The sequence below is a fragment of the Chroicocephalus ridibundus genome, chromosome 5 (genome assembly GCF_963924245.1).
Source record: "Chroicocephalus ridibundus chromosome 5, bChrRid1.1, whole genome shotgun sequence".
Lineage (NCBI taxonomy): Eukaryota > Metazoa > Chordata > Aves > Charadriiformes > Laridae > Chroicocephalus > Chroicocephalus ridibundus.
This window is the reverse complement of record NC_086288.1, coordinates 75,068,504-75,091,046: the sequence shown is the minus strand read 5'-3', so window position 1 is coordinate 75,091,046 and position 22,543 is coordinate 75,068,504. Positions and strand designations below refer to the sequence as shown.

At 41.3% G+C, this 22,543-nt stretch overlaps 1 protein-coding gene across 5 annotated transcripts in view; it reads left to right on the top strand.

Moving 5' to 3' along the window:
- The window catches only part of MTUS1 (microtubule associated scaffold protein 1), a 126,824-nt gene that overhangs the window by 52,184 nt on the left and 52,097 nt on the right, over positions 1 to 22,543 (top strand). For 3 of the 5 annotated variants that reach the window (XM_063335414.1, XM_063335416.1, XM_063335415.1), the window contains 3 exons: positions 2,290 to 2,415; positions 4,509 to 4,598; positions 5,878 to 5,925. In XM_063335414.1, coding sequence (XP_063191484.1) covers positions 2,290 to 2,415; positions 4,509 to 4,598; positions 5,878 to 5,925 — 264 coding nt within the window. Of the gene's footprint in view, positions 1 to 2,289; positions 2,416 to 4,508; positions 4,599 to 5,877; positions 5,926 to 19,954; positions 20,461 to 22,543 lie in introns of those variants that run through there. The other 2 variants (XM_063335418.1, XM_063335419.1) reach the window with 2 other exon arrangements.

The following is a 22,543-nucleotide window of genomic DNA, read 5'->3' as shown; positions in this document are numbered from 1 at the left end:
TAAAAAGACTTACTATTTGAGCAGTGTGGAAATACTGACATTTGAGGAGTTGTTGTTAAAAGCGTATTTTGCATGCAAGCTGTCAGTTTGAGCATTGAAAAATTGTATTTTTAACAGCAGAGAAATCTTCTCAATTTCACTGCTGAACTGAAAATGTATCATTTGAACCATACTGAAATGTTTAAACTCTGAGGTTAAAAAGCAAGAATCCAAATTGGAATTGCATTAGAATAATTGCATACGATGGAAACAGTGTTTCAGAAGTGAAAAAGCTGATCCGAGCAATTGACTTGGAGCTGCCTTTCCCTACGGTCAATACTTCACTAAAATTCTTTTAATGAGTTGAGTTTTTAAACCCTTTAAATCTCAGCTGGGGTGAGATCACTTCATACCTGTCTGTCTTTCATCAAGATTGCAGTACCTGCTCCTAATTGTGTGAATAACCATCTTTGAATCATATCTTGACCAAATTTTGCAAATTTTGCCTTTTATTTTTTTCTGCATGTGGTCTGATTACCTGACTCCAGATCTTCTAATATGAAGAGACAGTGCCCTGATGAGTCCCACACCAGAAATGCTCTCACTTACGCAAAATATTTCTTCCATGGCACACTTCTGACTTAGAAGCAAGTAGCTCAGCAGTTTGTGGGCAGTTGTTAGCTGTGTGCAGTGAACTCTGAGCAAAAATCCTTACTTTAGTGATTTATGGAAAAAGTTAAGGACTGCTTCAGGCCTCTTGCTGTACTAAACCAAATTGGTTTGAATCATCTGATGCTGATCAGGGTCAGATTCCTGCAGCATAATTGTGTTATTGATGTGTTAGGCAAATTGTTCCTCATGTATAGATTTTTTTTTTTTTTTTTTTGCAGATACTCAGCTTTTGTGCCTTTAGAGAGGCTCCAACTTTACTTAAAAAAAAAAAAGACTACTTCAGTTACATATGTTTCTAAAAGAGAAAGCAGTCCCTCTTTCTGTTGTTGAAAATGTATTGATTAGGGGCCAAAAAGCATCTTTTTTTTTTTAAGCAGTTAATTTATGGCTTATGCATTTGAAGACACTAAAATAATCTCAAGACTATATGTTCATCTTTCTGTGAACAATATTAGATATGTAGTTCACATTAGCACTTTAACGAGGCTGATTATTTTTTTTTTTTAGAGGTAATCTGAGGCAAACCTGATATATGACACACCCTCCCCCCCCCTTTTTTTTTTTCTTTAAATGACTAGAGAAAAAAGCAACAGTGTGACGAACTATTCCAGTGTCTTTGGTTGTCTCTGGTAAATGCAATGTCAATTTCTTATTCTTTAATGTGTCAGAGTACATAACTTTTTAGTACCTGAACCAAAGTCTACTCAATCTATACTTACTGTAGCAGTATTTTCTTTTTTTTTTTTCCCCAGAAAAATAAAACAATGCTTTCCCCAAATTTCAGTTTTGTTTTTTTTTCAAGGAAAAATTTCTATTGTGACAATAAGCCCAAACCTCTAAAGTTCCTTTGAAATGGAACAAAGTGTCTTCTGTAGCAACTGCCCTGTTAGTTGGAAGCCTGATTTTGACGTGGGGTATGATTGCTTGTTGTCCTGCCTTTCCCAATTTGAGTCTGTTACCCCTTTTCGCAGGGAGTATTTTGCTGTATGACTTCATCTCTCTCTTTGGGGATGGAGGGGGTCTTCTGAGGTCTGCTGTCACCGAGGAGGTTGCTGTTATGAACAGAGACTACAGGAACCTTTCTTAAAACTTGTTTGGGAGCTGGTGAATGCAGTTGGGCTCACACGTTTTTAGTGTCCCACAAGAAGGATGGAAGGGGTGCAGAGGTGGTACGTGCACCACATCATTGAAACAGCACGCTCAGCTCCAGTAAGAGAGAAGAGGGGAAGGTGTTGCATGAGGACTTTGTCTGAGTTTTATTTGTTTTTTATTTTTTTAACAGCCAATTCTGTGGCCAGAATGTCTTTGTGTACTGATGATGCTTTTTCTTGGCTTAAACTGAAATGCAAGATCAGACTTCTAGTCATGTATCTTGATCAATATAGTTTTATATATGCCCCCTTCTTTAGTATAGTTCAAAGCTGTATGTCTAGTTCTGAGAAGTTTTTGTAACAGTCATAGGCTAATCTGTTACAGTTCATCAGCCTGTACTGAAGATATCAGAGGTGGTCATAATATTTTTATTCCTCCTTGTGCTTCTCCTGACTTAGCCTCGGGTAAAACAGGCTTGTTTTAGGATTTAATTTTCCCCAAACTAGATACTGCCTAGAGCAAATTCTTGGTTGTTCTGTGTTGCAGCCACAGTCATCATCAAGAATGGAGAATGGCCTTCAAAACCAGCCTGCCAGAATGGTACTCCGGGATCTGTCCCTTTGAAAGCAGCGCCGAGACCTAGATTACACTCGTTGAAGCCAACTCCAAAAGGTATATGGGTTTGTTTGTAGGTAGAGTAAACTCTAATTGCTACCATTATGGAACCTTACCTGCCTTGTGAAGCGATGTTTATTAAACAGTGGTCTTGGAAAATAGTGTGAGGAGGTAAAATAACATCGGGGTGCTTCGAGTTTTGTAAGATTTCATAGGCAGGCTAAAATATCCTTTGTATTGTCATAATTGACTGGGGTACTTCAGGCAAATGAGGAAGAGGTCTGTGCTCTGAGATGTCAAAGGTTTGCGTGACACAGGGATTAAATCCACTTTGCTACGTGGCAGGTGTGATTGTGTGGGGTTTATCTTGTTTTAACAAGAGTTCTTTTCTGTCACAAAGCTCAGGCACAGACTCTGCGGCTGCTGGTGATCTGCAGGGTAGATCTAACCTGAATTTATCCTGGTTGTCGTCCTCACCTTCATGCAGACTTTGCATTATATTCACCCCTTTCAGGACAGAAAGGACCTTGGGGGATGGGGATATTTTTTTTAATAAGATATTACTAGATGAAGTAACTTCTTTTGTAGATGAATGACACTGTCCCATCTTTCCAAGTGAAGAGTCCCAGAAACAGCTTAGCTCTTCATGCTGCTTTTTCTTGATATTTTTCTTACTGGCTGAAGTGGAAGCAATGGTTTGCTCTAATTTTTAATGGAGATAAGGCAGTTATGCTTCATCATCTGGTGCTAAAGGAAACATTAATTTAAATGTACTTTCTGGCTCTGTATTAAGCACTATTCTGGTGGTTCTTCCTATTTGAGCCAGGACCCCGGATCGACCAACAGTGGCTTCTCCACTCAAGCCGCAAACAGCAGTTGACAACTCATTCTCTGGCTACAATTAAAGACATAATGGGAGCAGATAAATAAGCTTGCTGTGTCTCTCTCCTAAATCCTAGTTGTAATCAGCTTGCTTCTGACCATCTTTGTGGTGAACTGGTTGTTGTAATTGGATAAACCTAACTAAATACTATGCTCCTGCTTTAGGCCTAAGTAAGTTTTAAGCTGGTATCTGACATAATTGAGAATAAATAGAAGAGATGCCTGCCAAGTGTCACGCTATAATGACACGTTTTAAAATGGTAAGCAGCAAAAAGAAAGAGAATTTGCCACAAACTGTAAATCGTTTTGAAACACACAAATTATATGTCTGTCTGACAAGCTGATGCTTTCTGTTGGGATCCAACACATGCGACAGCTATGCATTGCTCAACATCTTCAGTGACCTGGGCACTAGAAGCTTTGGTCTCTGTGGGATCTGTATGGCCAGAAGAAGCTGGTATTACCCTCTCGGCTCAGTGTTATTTGGACTACTCTGTTGTGTTTTGGGCCTCTCCCAGTTCAGAAGGTTGTTTAGAAACTGGAAAGGCCAACTGGAGACTTGGGAAGGTGGTTAGAGTCTCTGAGCACATGGCCGGTGAGGAGAGGCTGAGGGAGTTGAGCTTGTGGAGTCAGGCAAAAAGGAGAGTAAGGGGAGGTACTGTAACAGTCTGCAATAACTTGGGAAAGGCAGTTACAAAGGTGATGGTGCTAAAGTCTTCTCAGATGATGTGGCAATGGGAAATGACTGCAAATTGTGGAGTGGGAGATGGAGCATTGCCCAGCAGGGCCATAGAGCCTCCCTTCCTGGAGGTTTGCGATGCGGCTTGGCTAGACAGAAGCACTGTCAGCTGATCTCGTCTTGGTGTGGTGGCCCTGCTCTGAGTGGGAGCCTGGATAGCTGGTCTCCGGAGGTCCCTTTCAGCCAATGTTTCCATAGCTGTGTTTGCCGCTATTTTGAGACTTAAATAATTCGATCTTAGGGCTAAAGTAACGTTTAGCCCTTTAGTAACGTTTTACTATTGATCTTTAGTAACACTTTCTTCTGCTTAGAAGCTTTATTAAAACTATCTTTTTATTTCTTCCAAAGAAAGTTCTGGTAAAGCAAAATTAATTTTAAATGTTGCTTAAATTCTCTAAGTATCTCTTTTTGTGTTTTATTTGAGTAGATTTGTGTGTCTTATACTTAACTGTAGATAGGTAATGTTAGGCATGTGTTTAATTGCTGCCATAGTTGTACTTTAGAAACTGATCTAAGCTTCTGCTTCTAGGAGCCAAGGCCAGGTCTGCTTCACTGAACCAGTGCGTACCGAAATCATGTGGGCCGCTGCACTCGGCAAGAAAAGTCAGCGAGGCTAGAGGTAATCAGCTCTTGGGTAAAGTCAATTTTTCACTTATATCCTTGAATGTCTCCGTCTTGAGAAAGAGCAGCTGTGCTCTATGACTTCAGAGTAGTTGAGATGGTCAGTCTGCTCCTTTTCCTTGTAGTTCACAGTATTGGAGACTGGCTCTGCAAAGCGTTCCTTATGTATTTGTTTTATCTGGGGGGGAAAAATCAGGGCATTCATTGTCCACTATCTGCTTGAAACTTGCATTCCATGAGGACTCATAATTCTTGATAATGTCTGTGAAATGCTGTTCTGTCACCTGCTTATAAGATGGTACGCTTGCAAGACACAACTCAGACTAGATTTCTCAAGTTTGTGTTTAATTTAAGCAAGGTTCTTGTGAGAGTGTGCTGATCAGCTTTCGCTGTTGAGGATAATACTTACTCCACTTCACGTTTCTGTATCAGATGCTTGTTTTATCTTTAACTTTCAATTGAAATCAGTCATTTTTAACAGAGTGAATCAATAGAATAGATATGAATGCTGTGTAAGACAAATTTTTCACTTTAGGTGCAAATTTCCATTTGCACAGCTGAGGTGAAGGAAACAAGCACAGTAACGGTACAAAGCAGATTGTTTCCTATTGAAATACCTGCTATTGGGTCACACGCTATATGTGAAGCCTGAAGAACGCTGTCAACAGACCTCTTATAAATTTCTGCACGTGACATTTGCACTTACACCTAGCAGTCCAAAAGAGTGCTTTCATTTAATTAATATATCTCAAAATAATGAGGTTCTTGGGTCAGTTTTCACAAGATTCTAAAAACAAAAAAAATAAAATACTGTAAGGGTAGATAAGCCTTCTCAGTGCTTTCATTTATATCTGACTTCATTGGTAACATATTTGAGGGTGCTTTTAATTTGTACCTCTTTTTTACCAATAAAATAACTGGAGCGTATAGGTGGAAAAAAGTTGCTATGATGCCAGTCTAAACAAGTGGTTTTCTATTATCTGTGGTCTTCTATGAACAAGTAAAATGAAACAGAGCTACCTTGCTTAAAATGAAGTATGATAATTGTAATGGGGGGAAAAAAATGTTTGGCTTATTGGGAATTCATCATGAACTTTCCAAATAGTTTAACCTTTTAATGCAGAATCTTGCTGTTGAATGTGCCATCGCAAGACACAAACTGAAGTTGTGAAATCTGAGGAGCTTACGTAGAAAGAATCAGTAAAAAGGCACCCCCACTGCCCCTTACTGGCTTGAAGTGTAATTCTTCTTTTCTTTTTCTTTTCTGAACATCATAGGTATTCCTGGAAGAAATGGACACCAAAGGCTATTTTCTTTGGGTTCTGGTGAGTTTTCTGAATGCATTTTTACATTTTCTGTGGTGCAACTTAAGTTATACGTTATATTGGTACAGTGGTTCTTTTCTTGTAAGTACAGTTTTGCAATGGATAATTCCATAAACCATCACTGATTCCAGTTTCAAGGGATATGGAGAAAAGTCTTGGGTTTTTTCCTACTTACTGTCTTCTGGCTCCCCAGCTTTTAGAATGCAGTCTGTGCTATCTGTCACTCTCTGTTTCCAGTGAAGCCAAAGGAGGTTTTAACTGTAACAAAAAAAAAAAAAAAGTAATGAAACTTGGATGTAGTTTTTGCTATTTAGTTACAGTGAGGTAAGTAATGATCAAAGTTCATGTGTTGTGGCTTTAAAAAAAAAAGTAGAAGACTCATGCAGAATAACAGGTTTTTCTGGAAGGTTGGTGGTAGGTACCCTTTTGGTGTCAGGTGTCTCTGTGTCACTTGAATAAGGAGTTGAAATTATCTGAGCGTGTTGATGTGTATGGCTGCTTGTATGGCAAGGGGAGGAATGACAGCTGATTAAGTGGCAGATGGCATTCCAAATTCTGGCAGTGTTTTAAGGATTTCATATTGGGTTTGTTTTTAGTGTTTATGCCAGTCGGGACACCTGGTGCCAGTTTCTATCTGCCAGCAGACAGAAAAGTCTTCAGAGGATGTTTCTACTTGCAGCAATTTCCAGGTCTTTTCAAGAGAGCTGGCAGTCTAAATTAGTTTCCCCAGCACCAGTGTGTATTTGCTGAATTAAAAGCTGCTTGTAATTAATTACTCATTGAAAAGCCCCTTTTGAAAAGACACTGAAGATCACTGGAAAGCCCTGTGTCCCCTGAGTGAATAGCAGATGTCTTTCTGAAAGAGGTGCTGCAGCCAAGCAGATGTTATAAATTTGAGTCTGGGATTACTGGGTCAATTGGTTCTGACCTGTAGCTCTGGTACTGTGGCAGTGTGTTTTTCATTTATTATAGTCATAATGTGAGTCTACTGCTTTTGCCTTTTGCTATCTTGGTTGTCAAATGTCTGCGTATTAATTGTGACCACGCACCTTGCTCGTTATCTCCTGTTAAGAGTCAGGGCTTCTGTCATACAGCAAGCATAACACTTTACACAAAGTTCTTCTTCTGATTGTTTGTTGCTTCTATTGATACTGCACCACTGTTAGTTTAGGTATAGCCTGACACTGGGTTTCATGACCTCATATGTCGTCCTTCTATATAGGAGCATAGAGGATGATACCGCTAGCAACATAATGTCTTGATTAGCTTGGTTAAGGAAACTCATAATAAGTAATGAAGTCCATTTCTGGACTGGAAACAGAAAATTAAATTCCTCTTCCACTTGCTTATGATGGCCTTAAAATATAACTTTATTTTCCCGTAAATTTAGCATGGCACTTTCTCTGTATTTTCCGGGCAGAACAGTAATTAGTGCTCCCTCCCCTTTTTACTGGCTTAATATAACTTTTCTTGTGATTCATCTTTTCCAACCTAATAAAGAATGTAGCCACATAGCCTTGAAGTATTATATTCAATGCTGTAAAAACACAACTACAAACTCCAAATTGACTGTAATATTTAGCGATTCTTCAGCAAACGCTCTTTAGCATTGCATTTTCACCTGAATAGCTTTCAGTTGAATAGCTGTATTTCAGGGTTTGTACCTGAACTGTTTTCTGTATCGAGTCAGCTTCCAAAATTGGATGATATGTTAGAGTTTCAAGTTAATACACTTCTAACTTATCCAGAGCATTAGTATAATTTTCCATTTATGCATGCAAAGCTTTCTGATGCGGTAATTTCTTTTTCCATCTTCACAGTTGCAGATAGTTCTTACAACAGAATAAAAATATTGTGTGGCTGCTTGGATCTTCTGCAGTACAATGTCTTACATTTTAAGAAAAGACAAATGATCTTTTTTGAAATGAACTGAAATAATGCCAGCTGGTACCATGTAGAATGGAGCCTGCTGTTTTATTTTTTTTCTTCAGTGGCCTTGATACTATAGTGAAGCTTTGTTCTGGTGATTTTTAGCTAGCTAAAGCTTCTGTTCTTTTATTTCAGTGCCGTAGTTAGCTCTACAGTTTTTAGCCTTGTTTGGTGAGGAGTTCCAACCCCACTTCTGTTTCTTGCCCATGTGCTCTGTCTGAAGTCTCGGGACTAGGTTCTTGAGGCAGGACTCTGGTAATAAATTGATTGCCGTATTAATGCATTAATTGTCTGGCCGAGTTGTTAATGTTGCTTTTAGCATTACTTCAAGGATGGAAAAAAATAGCAAGCATTTCTAGGATATGATCTCTGTTTGTGCTTTTTATTAGTTTTCCATTCATTTACAGCAGTGATGCCAAGCCAGACACAGCATATTGTTAGTATGCCTGTAGCACGGGAGAGACTTGCGTATTTCAGTTGTTCATTCCTTTTTCCTGTTAAAAACATTCCTAAGACTCCTTTTTGTGAATTCTGTGTTTTTTCATGGATGATATTCCAGTGGTTCAAGTAATTTCTACAAGTTCTGTGGCATCTTGCTTCAGCACTGGCTTTACTGCTTAGGCAAAATTACCTTCTTGGGCATAATATGTTTTATTACCCTTCTTAACTTGCTGCCTTTAAGAATGTACTTGTGCACTTTGTGTAAGGCCTTAATGTAAATATGACTAAAAATGTTGCCTCTTGTGAGATGGAATTTTGAATGGGGTGCAAAACCGCCTTTAAAAATGCGTGAAGTTAGTGCTCTTTCCTCTGTTTCTCCAGCCCTCCCTGTAGAAACAGTGACCTACTTCTGGTGCCTGCGCAGGCTATTGCAGTGCAAGGGGTAGATGCAGTGGATATTCAAACCTCGTGTCTCCGTTATTGACTGAAGGTTAAGGATGGGTTACAATACAATAATCCCCGGTACTACGTAGGCCAAGCAAAAGCAAATATCGTTTTTGGCAATTCCAAAGGTAAAGCTATCATTTCAGGAATAAAGCATGCAAATATTTATTGGAAAGCTTTAGCCTGTGGTTCAGTGACCTTGAAAGGGTCATATGGTTTATTATGGATGACAAGTTACACTCACGCTTGTGACACAACCCTGTTGTCAGGAAAGCTAGGGCAACTGCTGGCTATACCCATAACATATTACTAAGTAGAACAGTATGATTTATGTCATCGCTCTTCATACTGTGATGGAGCATACGTAGTGGAGTCAGTTACTGAAAGCTATAGAAGCCATGAAAATCAAAGACGCTTCATCCAAAACCGGCACACGCTCCATCATGAAAGATGGTGTTCTGTTGTCTTAGCCTTTTAAAGAGGTTAAAAGGCTGCTTGTTCTAATCAGCTGTGGGAAAAATATAAAGCTGGGGGAGGGAGTAACTTCAGTCAGGTGGCTTATTGCAAAAGTGAATAGTGGTGCTGATCAGGCTGAAAGGGAGAAGTAAGGTATAAATGTAACAGTCCCTGAAGCTGTCTCTTGGAACAGGTTGTTAAAGACGGATGCTGGCTTCTCACCCCAACTCTTAAGTTGGAATAGAATGCTTTTACTAATACAGTGCTCTGGTTCAAACAAGTTTATGAAGGCATACTTTAAGGTTCAGGTAATGCCTCTTTCTTTTGTGTCCTCAGTCATCACTGTTGAAAAATCAGGGGAAATGTTTCTTATGTTGTAGATTCACTGGTAGAATAGGTTACCCTCAAAATACTTGCACTTTCAACGTCTGGAAAATGAGAGATTAATGTACATGTAGCTGTGTCTGTGCTTTTTTAACAACAGCAAAAAAATCATTAATGTTTTAAAATCCGTAATCATACTATATGAAAACGCATAAACTTTCTTTAAAAATTGGGAAGACTTTAAGAGCTGATGAACATCATTATGAGCGCCACATTCTTATGTCTTCAGTGAGTTCTTTCATCCAGTTGACCATCAGTACTCTTCAGCATGGTATGGCAAGTTACCCTGCTGATGAGGAACATCTGATCAAGTGGCTTATTACCTCTGTTTCTCCTTTCATATTTGCTCAAAAGGGCTTTGGGGGTTCTTCTGGGGGAGTGGTGTTTGCAGAAGTTTTTTGCAAGTTGTAGAAGAAACTGTGCGACCAGCGTTCTTGTTGCATGGGGACTTGAAAAGACCCTCATGCATATGTGAACATCAGTGCTCATGTGGCTGGTCATAGAGCAGGTAGGATTGGGCAACTCTCCTGAGTTAAAAACAAGGCAGGAAATGTAGTCAGGAAAGATGGTGGCAGTTCTAGCATAGATCACAGTGCTAGCAACATGCAGAAAACAGAGCAAACTGCTTCTGTCTCAGCACTTTGAGTATTCTTTTTTGAGGGTTTTATCTTAATATTGACTTTTAATGCTGTATAACATAAATGTTATTAGGATTGTTATTAGAGAATATAGACAGATCTTATTTGTTTCTCTTGAGTAGCCAACTTTGCAGATGCAAGATTAAGTGTAAAATTTTCTTCAGTTCAGAAGAATGTTCATTCATGTTAAAAAGTCACAGAGGTCTTAAACTGTTTCCTAAGAAAGAACCAAAACCCCTCAACAGCCCCCAACAATTCTGATAGAGAATACATGTTGCAGAGCTCTACGTAGCAATTTTGGAACAAACTGCATTTCAGTGTTACCTAAACAGGGATTTTAAGTTTCATGTATCCATTTTTAAAAAAGCTTTCTATGGCAATATGTGGAAATCTTCCATAAGTAAAACTTTTGTTGTTGAATCAACTCTGCCTTTCTTTTACTGTCTTCTAATACTGTACTCTGCAGCTCATGGGAAATACATTCCCTTAAGAATCATACAGGAAACAGTTTCATGGGTAAATATCTTAAACATTTTAAAGCTCTTTTTCTGTTCTGCACTGGAATAAACTACGTATCTTCTGCAGTGAAGTTTAAAACAAACAAAAAAAAGGGAGGAAGACTCTGCTTTTTAACAGATAGTAGTCTGTGCTGTGCTTAAAGCACTCCAGGCATAGAAAAAGCCGTGTTTAAGTGTGCGTTAAAGCAGGGAGGATTTTGGTCCAGGTCTTCTGTGTTGCAGAAGTAGCATCTCTGACTAGTTCCGATCAGGAATTTCAATATAGGTCTGTTGAGACTGAATCCTCCGGCTCTTGTGTTAAGAGCTGCAGCTTTTATAAATAAGTTGCGTTAGTCAGCTTGTGTGTCTCTACCCCTCTCTCCAAAAGGCAAGCCTGGGAATCTTGCAGAAAAACTTGAACAGTTTGTAAAGTCTGTGGGGTGAAGAAGAACTAAGACTATATTTATTATGAGTTTAATGAAGATAGTTAATATTCTACAGATGGGAAATTCTAGGAGTTGAATAGTGTAAGTTAATCTTTTTCCTTTATCTCTTGAAAAGGAACAGAAAGATCAAGCTTAGACATACTTTGTAGCTATTGGTACTGTGCACTGGACTATTTTATGCCTTTCTAGCTTTTGATGCCTGAAATAAAGCGAGCTATAGCCCTTTTTTTTTTAGATGTTTTTTCATCCACATGAACTATGAGGACTATCTGAATGACTTAATTGTCTCATGTGATGTAGCCTCAGAATGCCTTCAGGCTAATAAAGAATGTTCTTATAAACAGGTAGCAAAGCTGCTTAAGTGGTGTAGCTATTACATGTGAACCAACTACAAAAGCAGGTTTTTGTTATGCCACCTCTATATAAATAAATGCAGAATTAATCTAAGTCTGCATGAATTTGAGTTTCTTATTTAATATGTTCATTAAGGAAAGCATAGAATCATTTAGGTTGGAAAAGACCCTTGGGATCATCAAGTCCAACCATCATCTCCACTCTACAAAGTTCTCCCTTACACCATATCCCTTAACACCACGTCTAAACAAGTCTTGAACACATCCAGGGATGGTGACTCCACCACCTCCCTGGGCAGCCTGTTCCAGTGTCTGACCACTCTTTCTGTGAAGAATTTTTTCCCAATGTCCAGCCTAAACCTACCCTGCTGCAGCTTGAACCCATTCCCTCTTGTTCTATCGCTAATTACCTGTGAGAAGAGACCAGCACCAACCTCTCTACAATGTCCTTTCAAGTAGTTGTAGAGAGTGATGAGGTCTCCCCTCAGCCTCCTCTTCCTCAGACTAAACAGTCCCAGCTCCTTCAATCGCTCCTCATAAGATTTATTCTGCAGGCCCTTCACCAGCTTCGTTGCCCTCCTCTGCACTCGCTCCAGCACCTTGATATCTCTCTCGTATTGAGGTGCCCAAAACTGGACACAATACTCAAGGGGTGGCCTCACCAGTGCTGAGTACAGGGGGACAATCACCTCCCTCCTTCTGCTGGTCACACTATTTCTAATACAAGCCAGGATGCCATTGGCCCTCTTGGCCACCTGGGCACGCTGCTGGCTCATGTTCAGCTGCTTGTCAATTAGAACCCCCAGGTCCTTTTCTGCCAGGCAGCTCTCCAGCCACACTGCCCCAAGCCTGTAGCGACGCATGGGGTTGTTGTGGCCCAAGTGCAGGACCCGGCACTTGGCCTTGTTGAAGCACATTCCATTAGCATTGGCCCGTCGGTCCAATCTATCCAAGTCTCTCTGTAGAGCCTCCCTATCCTCATGCAGATCAACACTCCTGCTTAGCTTCGTGTCGTCTGCAAACTTGCTGATGATACACTCTATGTCCTTATCAAGGTCGTCAATAAAGATGTTAAACAGAAATGGTCCCAACACCGAGCCCTCAGATATGATGATTTTTATTTTGAAGAGCTAAGGGAATATCAGTAAACCTGAAATAATCTTTGAAACCCAATAGCTGTTACTTTCTCAGTCAGACTTTTCCGTGTCACTGAACATAGTACAACAGCTGGATCTAAGGAGTTAATTCCTTGGGTGAGAACTACTATGCGCCAGAAGTCTTCACAGTGAAATGGCTGGTGCTGATGTTCAGAGAATGCCACCCTAAACGCTGAAGCCATCTCTTTTGAGCGTTTTGGTTTTTTTTTTTTTAAATAAGTGATGTTTTCCTGAGGTAGTATGTTTGTCACAGTAGAGAATAGGATGCGAAAAATGAAGACACATGACAACACAGTCTTAATATCTTCCAGATTGGTCCCTTCAGCTGTCAAGTAAGTATATTGGTGTATTTGCATGCATGTTCCTAGTGTTCTTCCCAAACTTGATCTTTTGAAAATTAACACTTTTTCAGAAGGTTGTCTCTTGTTCCATGCTGAAAATCAGCACTGCTCCCTGTGCCTTCAACAGGTATCTTTACAAAAACAATGAATTTTGAAACACACAAGTAACACCTGGGCCAGATCTGTTCAAACAGTGGTATTCTGTTAGGAATTTCTCAAATCGGTCAACTGAAAATGCTGGGATTATTATTACAACCCCAGTAATGAGGATTTGATGTGGTCCTATCAGTTTTCCAGAGCATCATTCATTAAGGCCTTTTGTAGCACAACCCAAATGGTTTTCACACTACAAGGTCTGTTTCTTCTATTAACGCTTTTAAGGAAGGACCTGTGTTCTGGATTGTAAATGAGATGTTTCAGAGATGTTTGTTGTTATTTAATTGCAAACTTCTGTGAGAAGCTTGCTCTCCAGCTCTGCACAGCCATACTCCACAGAAGCATGCAGACTTTCTACAGAGGGAATGTTTGTAGTTCACTTCTGTGGTGTTTATTCTGACATTGGGAGGAATGTCTGTAGTTCTCTTCCATGGTATTTATTTTGATGTTTCACAATAACAAGCCACACAAGTGAAGAACACAAAGCTGTGGTTTCCTCACGCTTGCCTAAATATTGACGAGGCCAGCCTCTGCATGGGTAGAGGGGACAGATGAAATAGAAATCCACAGATTGTATCGGCTCAAAGGGATGCTTAAAGAAACCTTCCCAGTGTTGGGAGCTGGAGTTCAAGGCTCTTTTAGCATGGGAGTCTGGCTTTAAATTCTAGACCTCATTGTTAGGATTAGCCAGAGATGGTGCTTTCATTACTATTCCATCTGAATTCATTTTAAAACATCTAAATTCTCACTAATTTTCTCAGTAATTAGGAAGACAATAAATTTTTATTTTGTTAGGAGACTGTAGAGCTTTGACTGACCATCAGGGTCACGTACCAGTAGAAAACCATTTTCATTTTGTTATTCCTAACCGAGTTGCTGTGTGTAGTGCTGCATTCTATCACCTCCTTGGAATTGCATCCTTGTACTTGGTGCTTTCTCTACTGTCTTCTTGTCCCTTCCCTCTGCAGTTAAACCTGGGTATGGATTTCTTCAGATGTTCTCAGACTTGGGAAGAACTAGAATCTAAGAACTTCTCTGGAGTTCCTTAGATTGTGCACGTTGTTTTATGTGTTTGCAGTAAACACTGAATACTTGGTTGTCGTACTGGATTTCTTAAGTTTGAGGTAAGGTGTATGAGGTATCCTAAAGCTGACTCTTGATGTCCTCTTATGATATTTTTTTTTAAGTTATTTTGAAGTCCTCTGACTTGTTCCTTCTAGCTTCCTTTAAGTCCTTTCTTTCCCTATATTTCTTAAGACATTTTTTAGCAGGTACAGTAGCTGCCTATATTGTTGTCATTGACCCCTGTTAGGGAGATAAGTTGACATAATACTTGAAAGACCGTGGCACTGTCCCAGAGACATGAAACTCATGGATCTTGTGTCAGAGATGGTTAAACAGTTTCTAAACTGAATGTACATCTGCGTTTTTGTCTGCACCCCTGGGGCTATGAAGAACATACAAAGCCCACAGAGAGATAAGTGAAACACACCTCTTGAGTTGCCCTTAATTTGCTGTGTGATCTCCTGATAAACCACAGCACGTCTCAGGACGTACACTTGCCTACATCGTCCTTATTTGCAGTGTTGCTTTTCACTAGAGTATTGTTATTGGGAGGCCATAGATGAAGAACGGTTGCACAGTGCATTTATTGTATTGTGTGAAGAAATAATTAATTAATTGATCTGTAAGCTGTGGCCTTAAGTAAAACTTCAATTTTTCCTATGTTCCTTGAGGCTCAAGCTCACAAGGACTCATGCATTCATCTGGCCTGCTCCTGAGCAGCAGAAGTTCCTAGCACAGAGGTAGTTGGTTTTATTGACACATTTGGCTAGATCATTGGAGCTTCATATTTTAAGGCGTGTTGTCCTAATGTTTGTGACATTATTTGCTGTTGTAGAGTGGCGGTTATTTTTATTTTTTTTTTTTCAAAGCACTGTAGGATTCTGACTGAGGCGGTTTTAACAAAAATGCCATTTTGGAAGGGACATCCCGCACATGGAAAATAACTTGCCGCTCCCTTAAGTCAGAAGTTAAAAGCGAAATGATTCTTGCAGTGTTTTGTGGCTATTCTCAATTCTGAAAGAGTGCAGGCACTGTAAATGCCACCCCTGTTGCGTGAGAGAGGCACAGATCAGCCTGACCCCTGTAGCTGTTTGCCTGGGAATCCGCTGCAGCATCACGTCCTGTTTGACAGCCTGCTGAATTTATAATGATTAAAAGCTTCTGCGTACTAGAAGAAACCTAAATTATTTAGGATTTTAGGTCCTGCTCTGTGGCTGGAAGAGGTTTGCTTTTTTCTCCAGGTGAGGATTGGAGCCTAAAATGAGTCTTGAAGCCTCATTTGGCATGGCAGCGGGCATTGTTGCCTGCAGGAAGGTTAGTTTTCCACGCTGGAGCATTGGCTAGGGCAAGGTGGGCACCAGGAAGTGGAAGGGGGCAGTCACTTTCCAGAAATAAAAACTAGGACACAGATGACCCTTTGGCTCTTAGTAGGCTCCCGCTTCTCTCATCTCTCTTTGCATAAGCGGTCACCTCTCAGTCCTTCCTGAAGTAAAGCATGCCAGTGAAATCCATCTGCTCCGCACTGCCCATGCTGTCTTATGACATGGAGCCAGTTGTCCTCTATGTGGACCTCAGATCTAAAGATCTAGCCTCTCATTTAAACTTTCTTGCAATGAGACACTTACTGTACTCCAATGGCTTTCTTAGTGATTACTGGATGTGCAAAGAGGGACGGAGACAGCAGAAACAGGTACGATACTGCAGACATGGCCTCGTGAGGCTGAACTGAAGAGCCTGCTGCTGCCAGTGCCCTTTTCTCCTTTCTTGTCACGTTGCTGATGTTCCCAGGGAGTGGCAAATATGCTAAATCTGTTGGGGTTAAAATAGGTCTAGCCCCACCATCAATTTGATCGTGTCATCAGGCGTTGATGCATTTACCAACCCAGACTGAATTACATGGTCATAACAGGATAGAGCCCCTTTGTCCACGTCGATCACCAATTTTGCCCTTGGGGTTGGAGGGAAGCCAGCAGTAAGGTGCTAGTAAATAAAATCTGTTGGTCCTTTTGTCCTCTGCCTGAGCTATATATCACTTCCTATTTTATTCTGCTGTTTTCTGGAGCTATTTTCCATCACCCTTATCCAATGTCAAGATAGAAAAAGACCTCTGTGATCCTCATGCTATGCATGAAATGTAGACAGTGCAAGTTCTGGCACGCTGTGTTGGGATCCCATGGATTATGTCCTGGCTTTGAACCCTGCCAGCACCGGGCACTAGATGGTTTAGGGGGTACAGACCCAGACCGGGAGGAGCTCTTTTTCTGAGCCAAGGGAGCAACGCTGGTGGACACATAGCCACCACCATGGCGGAGTGTACCGTGGTGTGATGCAGAGCTCTGGCAACGCTACGTTGAAGGAACCTCCCCATGAGTTACATGTCTCCTAGGAGCTGTTTGTATACGGATGGGCTGTCCTCTTGCTGTCAGAGCTGAGTGCTGGGTGCTACATGGCACTGACATGGCTCTCTTGCTTTTATTAGTGTTGTCAGGTCCTACTTCTGCATAAAGCAGACATTTTTTTTTTTTAGCTTTGTGGGATTTGTAGGACTCCAACCCCAGAGACCAAAAAGACACTTTCCTCAAATCAGAAGTTTTCTTGAAAAATTGATACTACGATGTATCTGTTTCTTCATGGCCTATTTCCACTCAGACTAGGGTGGGAAAGAGGAGGCAGTGGAAATATTATTTGTGTATCTCTGTGAGAGGAGTTTTGGCCTCCTGCTACAAGGGCTTTTATGTCCCTATAGAGCTTTTATCTGCTTGTATTTTGCCTGATGATTCATTCGTTCCTCAGTCTCCAGAGTGGTTCATTACATCACGCTTGCCCTCTGGAGATTCTTTGGTTTAGCTCCTGTTCTTAGGAAGGAAGTTAGGGATTCAGTGGGGTACTTAGCTTCTCTGCTTTTACAGGATGATGAGTATCATAGACTCATAGAATTGTTAGGGTTGGAAGGGACCTTAAAGATCATCTAGTTCCAACCCCCTGCCATGGGCAGGGACACCTCCCACTAGACCAGGTCGCTCAGAGCCCCATCCAGCCTGGCCTTAAAAACTTCCAGGGACGGGGCTTCCACCACCTCTCTGGGCAACCTGTTCCAGTGTCTCACCACCCTCATGGTGAAGAACTTCTTCCTAACATCCAGTCTGAACCGACCATCTCTAGTTTTAATCCATTCCCTCTAGTCCTACCATTACCCGACATCTTAAAAAGTCCCTCACCAGCTTTCTTGTAGGCCCCCTTAAGGTACTGGTAGGCCACTAGAAGGTCTCCTCGGAGCCGCCTTTTCTCCAGGCTGAACAACTCCAACTCTCTCAGTCTGTCCTCATGGGAGAGGTGCTCCAGCCCTCTGATCATCCTCATGGCCCTTCTCTGGACACGTTCCAGCATCATCCATATCTTTCTTGTAGTAGGGGCTCCAGAATTGGACGCACTACTCCAGGTGGGGTCTCAGGAGAGTGGAGTAGAGGGGGGGAAGTTCTTCACCGTTCTCCCAGGCACCATTGCAAGGATGGGGAAAGGCGGTGGGTTGGTTTTTGGGTGTGGGGGTTTTGTTGTGTGGTGTTGTGGCGGTTTTTTTTTAATCTGATTGGACTGTTTCCATCTCTGTGAGCATCAAATCGGGATGGTGAGAGAACATATATTTCCCCTCTTGGGGAGCCAAGGAGGACAGGAGGGAAACAGGGCATTCGTGTGGGTGCTCTGGCAGAAGGGTAGAAACTGGTTTGGCTGATGTTGAGTGGTGTTTGAAGACTGGCTGTAGGCCTGGTCAAAATATCAAGATGCCTTCGTTAAGAGAGGATTTGACAATACTGATCTAATATTTGAAGAAATGGGCTAATGAACTACGCTGAGTACGCAAGGCTACTGTAATGTGCCGTAACAAGCCTTCTAGCTTTCTGCTCAGCGTGGTTTCCAAGCGTAATAATCTTCCAGCGCAGAAAGGAGGCGATGTCTTTGACAGTGGTGTTGGATTAGGAAAGGGTCTGGATCTGCAGGCTGTTGGAAAGATAGATGAACGCACATTGCTAGTGACAAAGCTCTTCAGACTAGAAGGAATAGATGAGGATTTTATAGTGGTAATGACATGCATGCCCTGCTGTCTGCAGAGGCTGCCTTGGGAACCAACCAAAAAAAAAGCTAATTTGCTCTCTTTGTACTTATTTTGAATGGATTTGTGTGGACCAAAGATGTATTCTGGTACTTCAGAGTTGGTGGTAAATCACTGTGCTGGGAAGTAAATATTTTTGGTACACAACCATAACACATTCAGCAGTATTCTCCATCAGTAGGCTGGGGAGGTTGGTTTGATGGGTCTGACGGCCTCGACGCGGGGCTGCGGCTCTTTTTGCTCTACTTACAATGAGCTGCTTTATTGTCGCTGCACTGGCCTGTGTGACGTTAGAGATACCGGGAGCCCAGGGTAAAGCGGCAAAATGCTATTTTTAGTTCTAGCCGATGGGGTAAATAAGCAGTAGAGGATTTAAAATGTTACGTGTCTTGAGCAAGTAAGACGTGTCACTGAAATATAATAGATTTGTGGTATGGAGAGGACAGGTAAGGTATTGCTGGGATGCGACCTGTCAATGGCATTATGTTTGCTTTGGGTTATACCCGCTTGAGAGCAAGTTGGGTTAATGGTTTCTGGAACTAGAAAACCTGTCAGAGGGATGGGTGCTAGAGAGCATTAGCTGTGGTTGGGTGAAACGGCGGAAGTGTGGGATCAATGGAAATGTACCTGATTTTGTTGTCTCTAAAAATATAAAAAAGCTGTGGGGGGCAGCTCTTCAAGCACCCTAAAAGAAGGCACGAGCTGTTACTGCCTTGTCTCCTGCATTGGCTGTGAGGTCCCTGGGTGTCCCTGCTCCTGTGGCTGCCTGGCAAGGCAGATGCTGACGTGGGCAAAGTAGTGAAATGTTGCTCTTTACACAGAAAGGTGGCCAGTGCCAGCCTGCAGTGCCTCGGCAGCATGTATTTATAGTCGTGGTCGTAGGTGAAAAATGTGACGCTTTCTAATCTCTGTAAAACAGTTACGGTCGTCTGTATTTTCTAGTTTCTAACTTTATTTTTCATTTTATTTTTGCTAGTGGCATCTGAAGGCGACTAAGGTATATGGGAAAACTTGAGCTCATTAAACAGTAAGAAGAAATATTTTTTTTGAGAGAGCTAATTAAATATGGAGACAGCATCTATTTTGAAGGAACTCCCGTAACACTGCTTGTTTGCTATAATGCTTGGGTGCCTTCAGAACCCAGCTGGCAGAGATCTGGCTTAGTATGAAATTGATGCCTCCCTCCTTGCTCCTCTTCTGATAAATGGAAGCATCTGCAGTGTCGAGCTGCCAAGATAAATAGTATTTCCCTTAAAGCAGATCTCAGATACTGAATTGTTCTTAGAGAACAGACGTGTTTGCAGATTTGTCAAGACTTTAAATGTTGACGTAATATTTAATGCCAAAAGAAACTCTGGGAGAAGATGTTAGCTGATAAATTCATGTCAATTGAAAGAAACTGTTTAAAAAAAAAAAAAAAAAGCGCCCTGAAAGGATCCTTGGAGAGGGGAGCTGAAACATGCCTCCAGAAATACTCAAATAATCTCCCTAACAGTCTCCAAGAACAATTACATGGTCTGTGACATTGCTGGATGATATATTCGGCTGGGGAGACCACCCACTTCCTCCTCCTCTTCCTCCTCCCTCCTCATCCTCCTCCTCCTCCCTTCTCTCCTTTTCTAGCTCCCAGTCCCGCGGAGTCCCGTAGCAGATTAAGCATCAACACTGTGATGCAATTCAGAGGCTGTTGGTTTTCCGAGTCACTAAGTCGGTTTTATTCTGAGGACAAGCTTTGTTTCCACAACATCTGGTGAGGAGAAGCTGCCAGCAGCATTTACGCTGTGGATATCTGCTTTTACTGATTTTTTTTTAATTTTTTTTTTTTGCCTGTCTGTTCATAAGGAATAAGAGTGAAGGAATGGAGACTTGATTATTTCTTCAAGCCTGTTTTCTTTTGCAAGAATTGCTTCACTTCTGCCAATAGCGACTTAAGAACATAGTATGTGACAGTACATGGAGGCTCTTTCTTGCTTGTTTGCTTTCCAATTGCGCTGAAGACATGTTATGGTCCCCGAAATTTTCCTTATCCAACATGCGTGTACGGCTGACAGCAAAGGGGCTGCTCCGAAACATTCGTCTCCCTTCTGGCTACAAGAAAAGCACTGTTATATTTCATACAGGTTTGTGGGCTTTTTAATATGACGATTAGAGCATGCATTGAGGGAATACCTTGTTTACTTCAACAGCAGCTTATTTTTAGCAAATAAAAACCGTACTGGGCGTGAAAGTTTTTTTGAATTACATACAGAAGTCTGACTTTTGAGCAAAGGAGTTTCATATTCTGTGTGTATGTGTGCACCCGTGCCGAGCTGCTCGTTTGGAAGATGGTTAGTCTGTTTATGAAATGCAAATTGGGATTTGCTCTTTCCTCCCACATGTCCAAAAATAGTATCGGGAAGTCTGTGCTATTAAATATTTATCTCATCATTTTAATGATTATCTGCTGGGGGCAATGTCTTTTCTATACCTTGATTGTGTGCAGGGGGCAAATGGGGAGGGAAGTGGAATGAATACGGGCTGTCACGGTGTGGCTTTCTGCTGAAAAATATTTGAATACTTGCCTGTAGGTATCTTATCATGTGCGTCATGTTAAACACGTCTTATTTGCAAGTAGGACAAGCAAACTTTTATGCTCACTTATGTCCATACAAACCTAAAAAGTACGAAGTTTGAGATATTCAAGGCAAGTGTGTGTTTAAAAAAAACACCACACCACCCCCCCAAAAAAAAAGAACCCCAAAACCTGAAAATCCCAAAACAACAAAGAAACAAACAAACAAAACCACCACAAAATTCTCAGCTGTGCCTGACCTGATTTTCATCTTCAGTGGCAGGTAAAGCAAATAAAGCCAGTATGTGGAATGGGAACAAGGTTATGGGAAGCAGAGCTTTGGTCCAGGACATGCATGTGTCATTTTGGCGGAGGCTGGCAGTTGTTTGTTTGTTTGTGTGTTTGTTTGTTTATTTTGGCTAGGCTACATGACATAGAGAAAACGACGGCAGCCTGCATATTACATAAGTCTTTCTCCACTGCACTATTTCTAATTCTCTTGCATGTTACTCAGGGAGGAGCAAGCAGCTACATAAACTAGTTTTGCAGAAGCTCTTCCTCTCAGGCATTTCCTTTCTCTCTTGAACACCACCCTCTTTGCTTTTATTTTTTGGAGTTCAGTTCCACCAGCCAGCTTTCCTTCCTGTCCTGGCATTTCACACGGCAGCTTAAGCCATTCGCCTTGTCATTACTTATCCCTGGCAAAGTAAATCCGGTTTCCAAGTCCCTCCTGGATGATAAATTCAGTTACGGACATAATACCGGCTGACTCTTCAAATACAATACAGGCTTCTGTTTGCAGCCTGCTTGCATGGCTTTAAGCTAGGATTAAAACTCCTTGATGCTAAAAATTCCTGCGTAGGGGAGTCTTCGTGCGTATACGTACATCCTTGATGTTGCTGACAGTGTGAAATTTCCACATTGCACATATTCCAGGGAGGAAAATCCTAAAAGAGAAGAGAGGGGAGATGATGTTTAATCTTCCCAATGCTTTGAAATTTGTATAATTTTGAAAAATAAAAATAAATGTCAGTGTGTGTATCACAGGAATTTTACAGTGATAAGAACCCGTGGTTTTTACATCGTTTGAGTGGATGTGGAAGCAAAACCTGCCTGCAGGATGCCTCTGTTCAATACAGCATGTAAAATAGATGGCTTGCCCTGTGTTCCAGTTAAGCAGCACTTCACTAAATAGAGAAGGTCTATACAGCACTTCCGTGTGTTTTCTCCGTGTGCAGCGTGTACAGGCTGATGGTACAGCATTGAAAGCTGAGGGAGGTTTTCACCTGGTCTCCCCCTTCTGTTTTGCTGTCCCTGTGTCTTGTAGGAAGCCGGTGTGTTCGCAGAAAGCTGACCGGTGGTTAGCTAGAGCTGAATATACCAAAAAAAGTAGGGCATCTGAAAACCAGGTCATATTCTATAGTGGAGAGCACGAGTATGTATAGATATACCGTGGTTTTAGAGACAGTGGAATGCATTGAAGCTTATTAGTGATTATTTCAGGTTCATAAAACTCAGCAACAGTAGATGAGGTAGTGACAATGTATATCACAAGTGTAAAAGGTTCTTTTTTTTTTTTTTTTGATACATGCTGGGAGGAGCCATGTTTGGTTTTTTGCAGTGCCCGAATGAGTATCTTTCCTTGTAGTGCT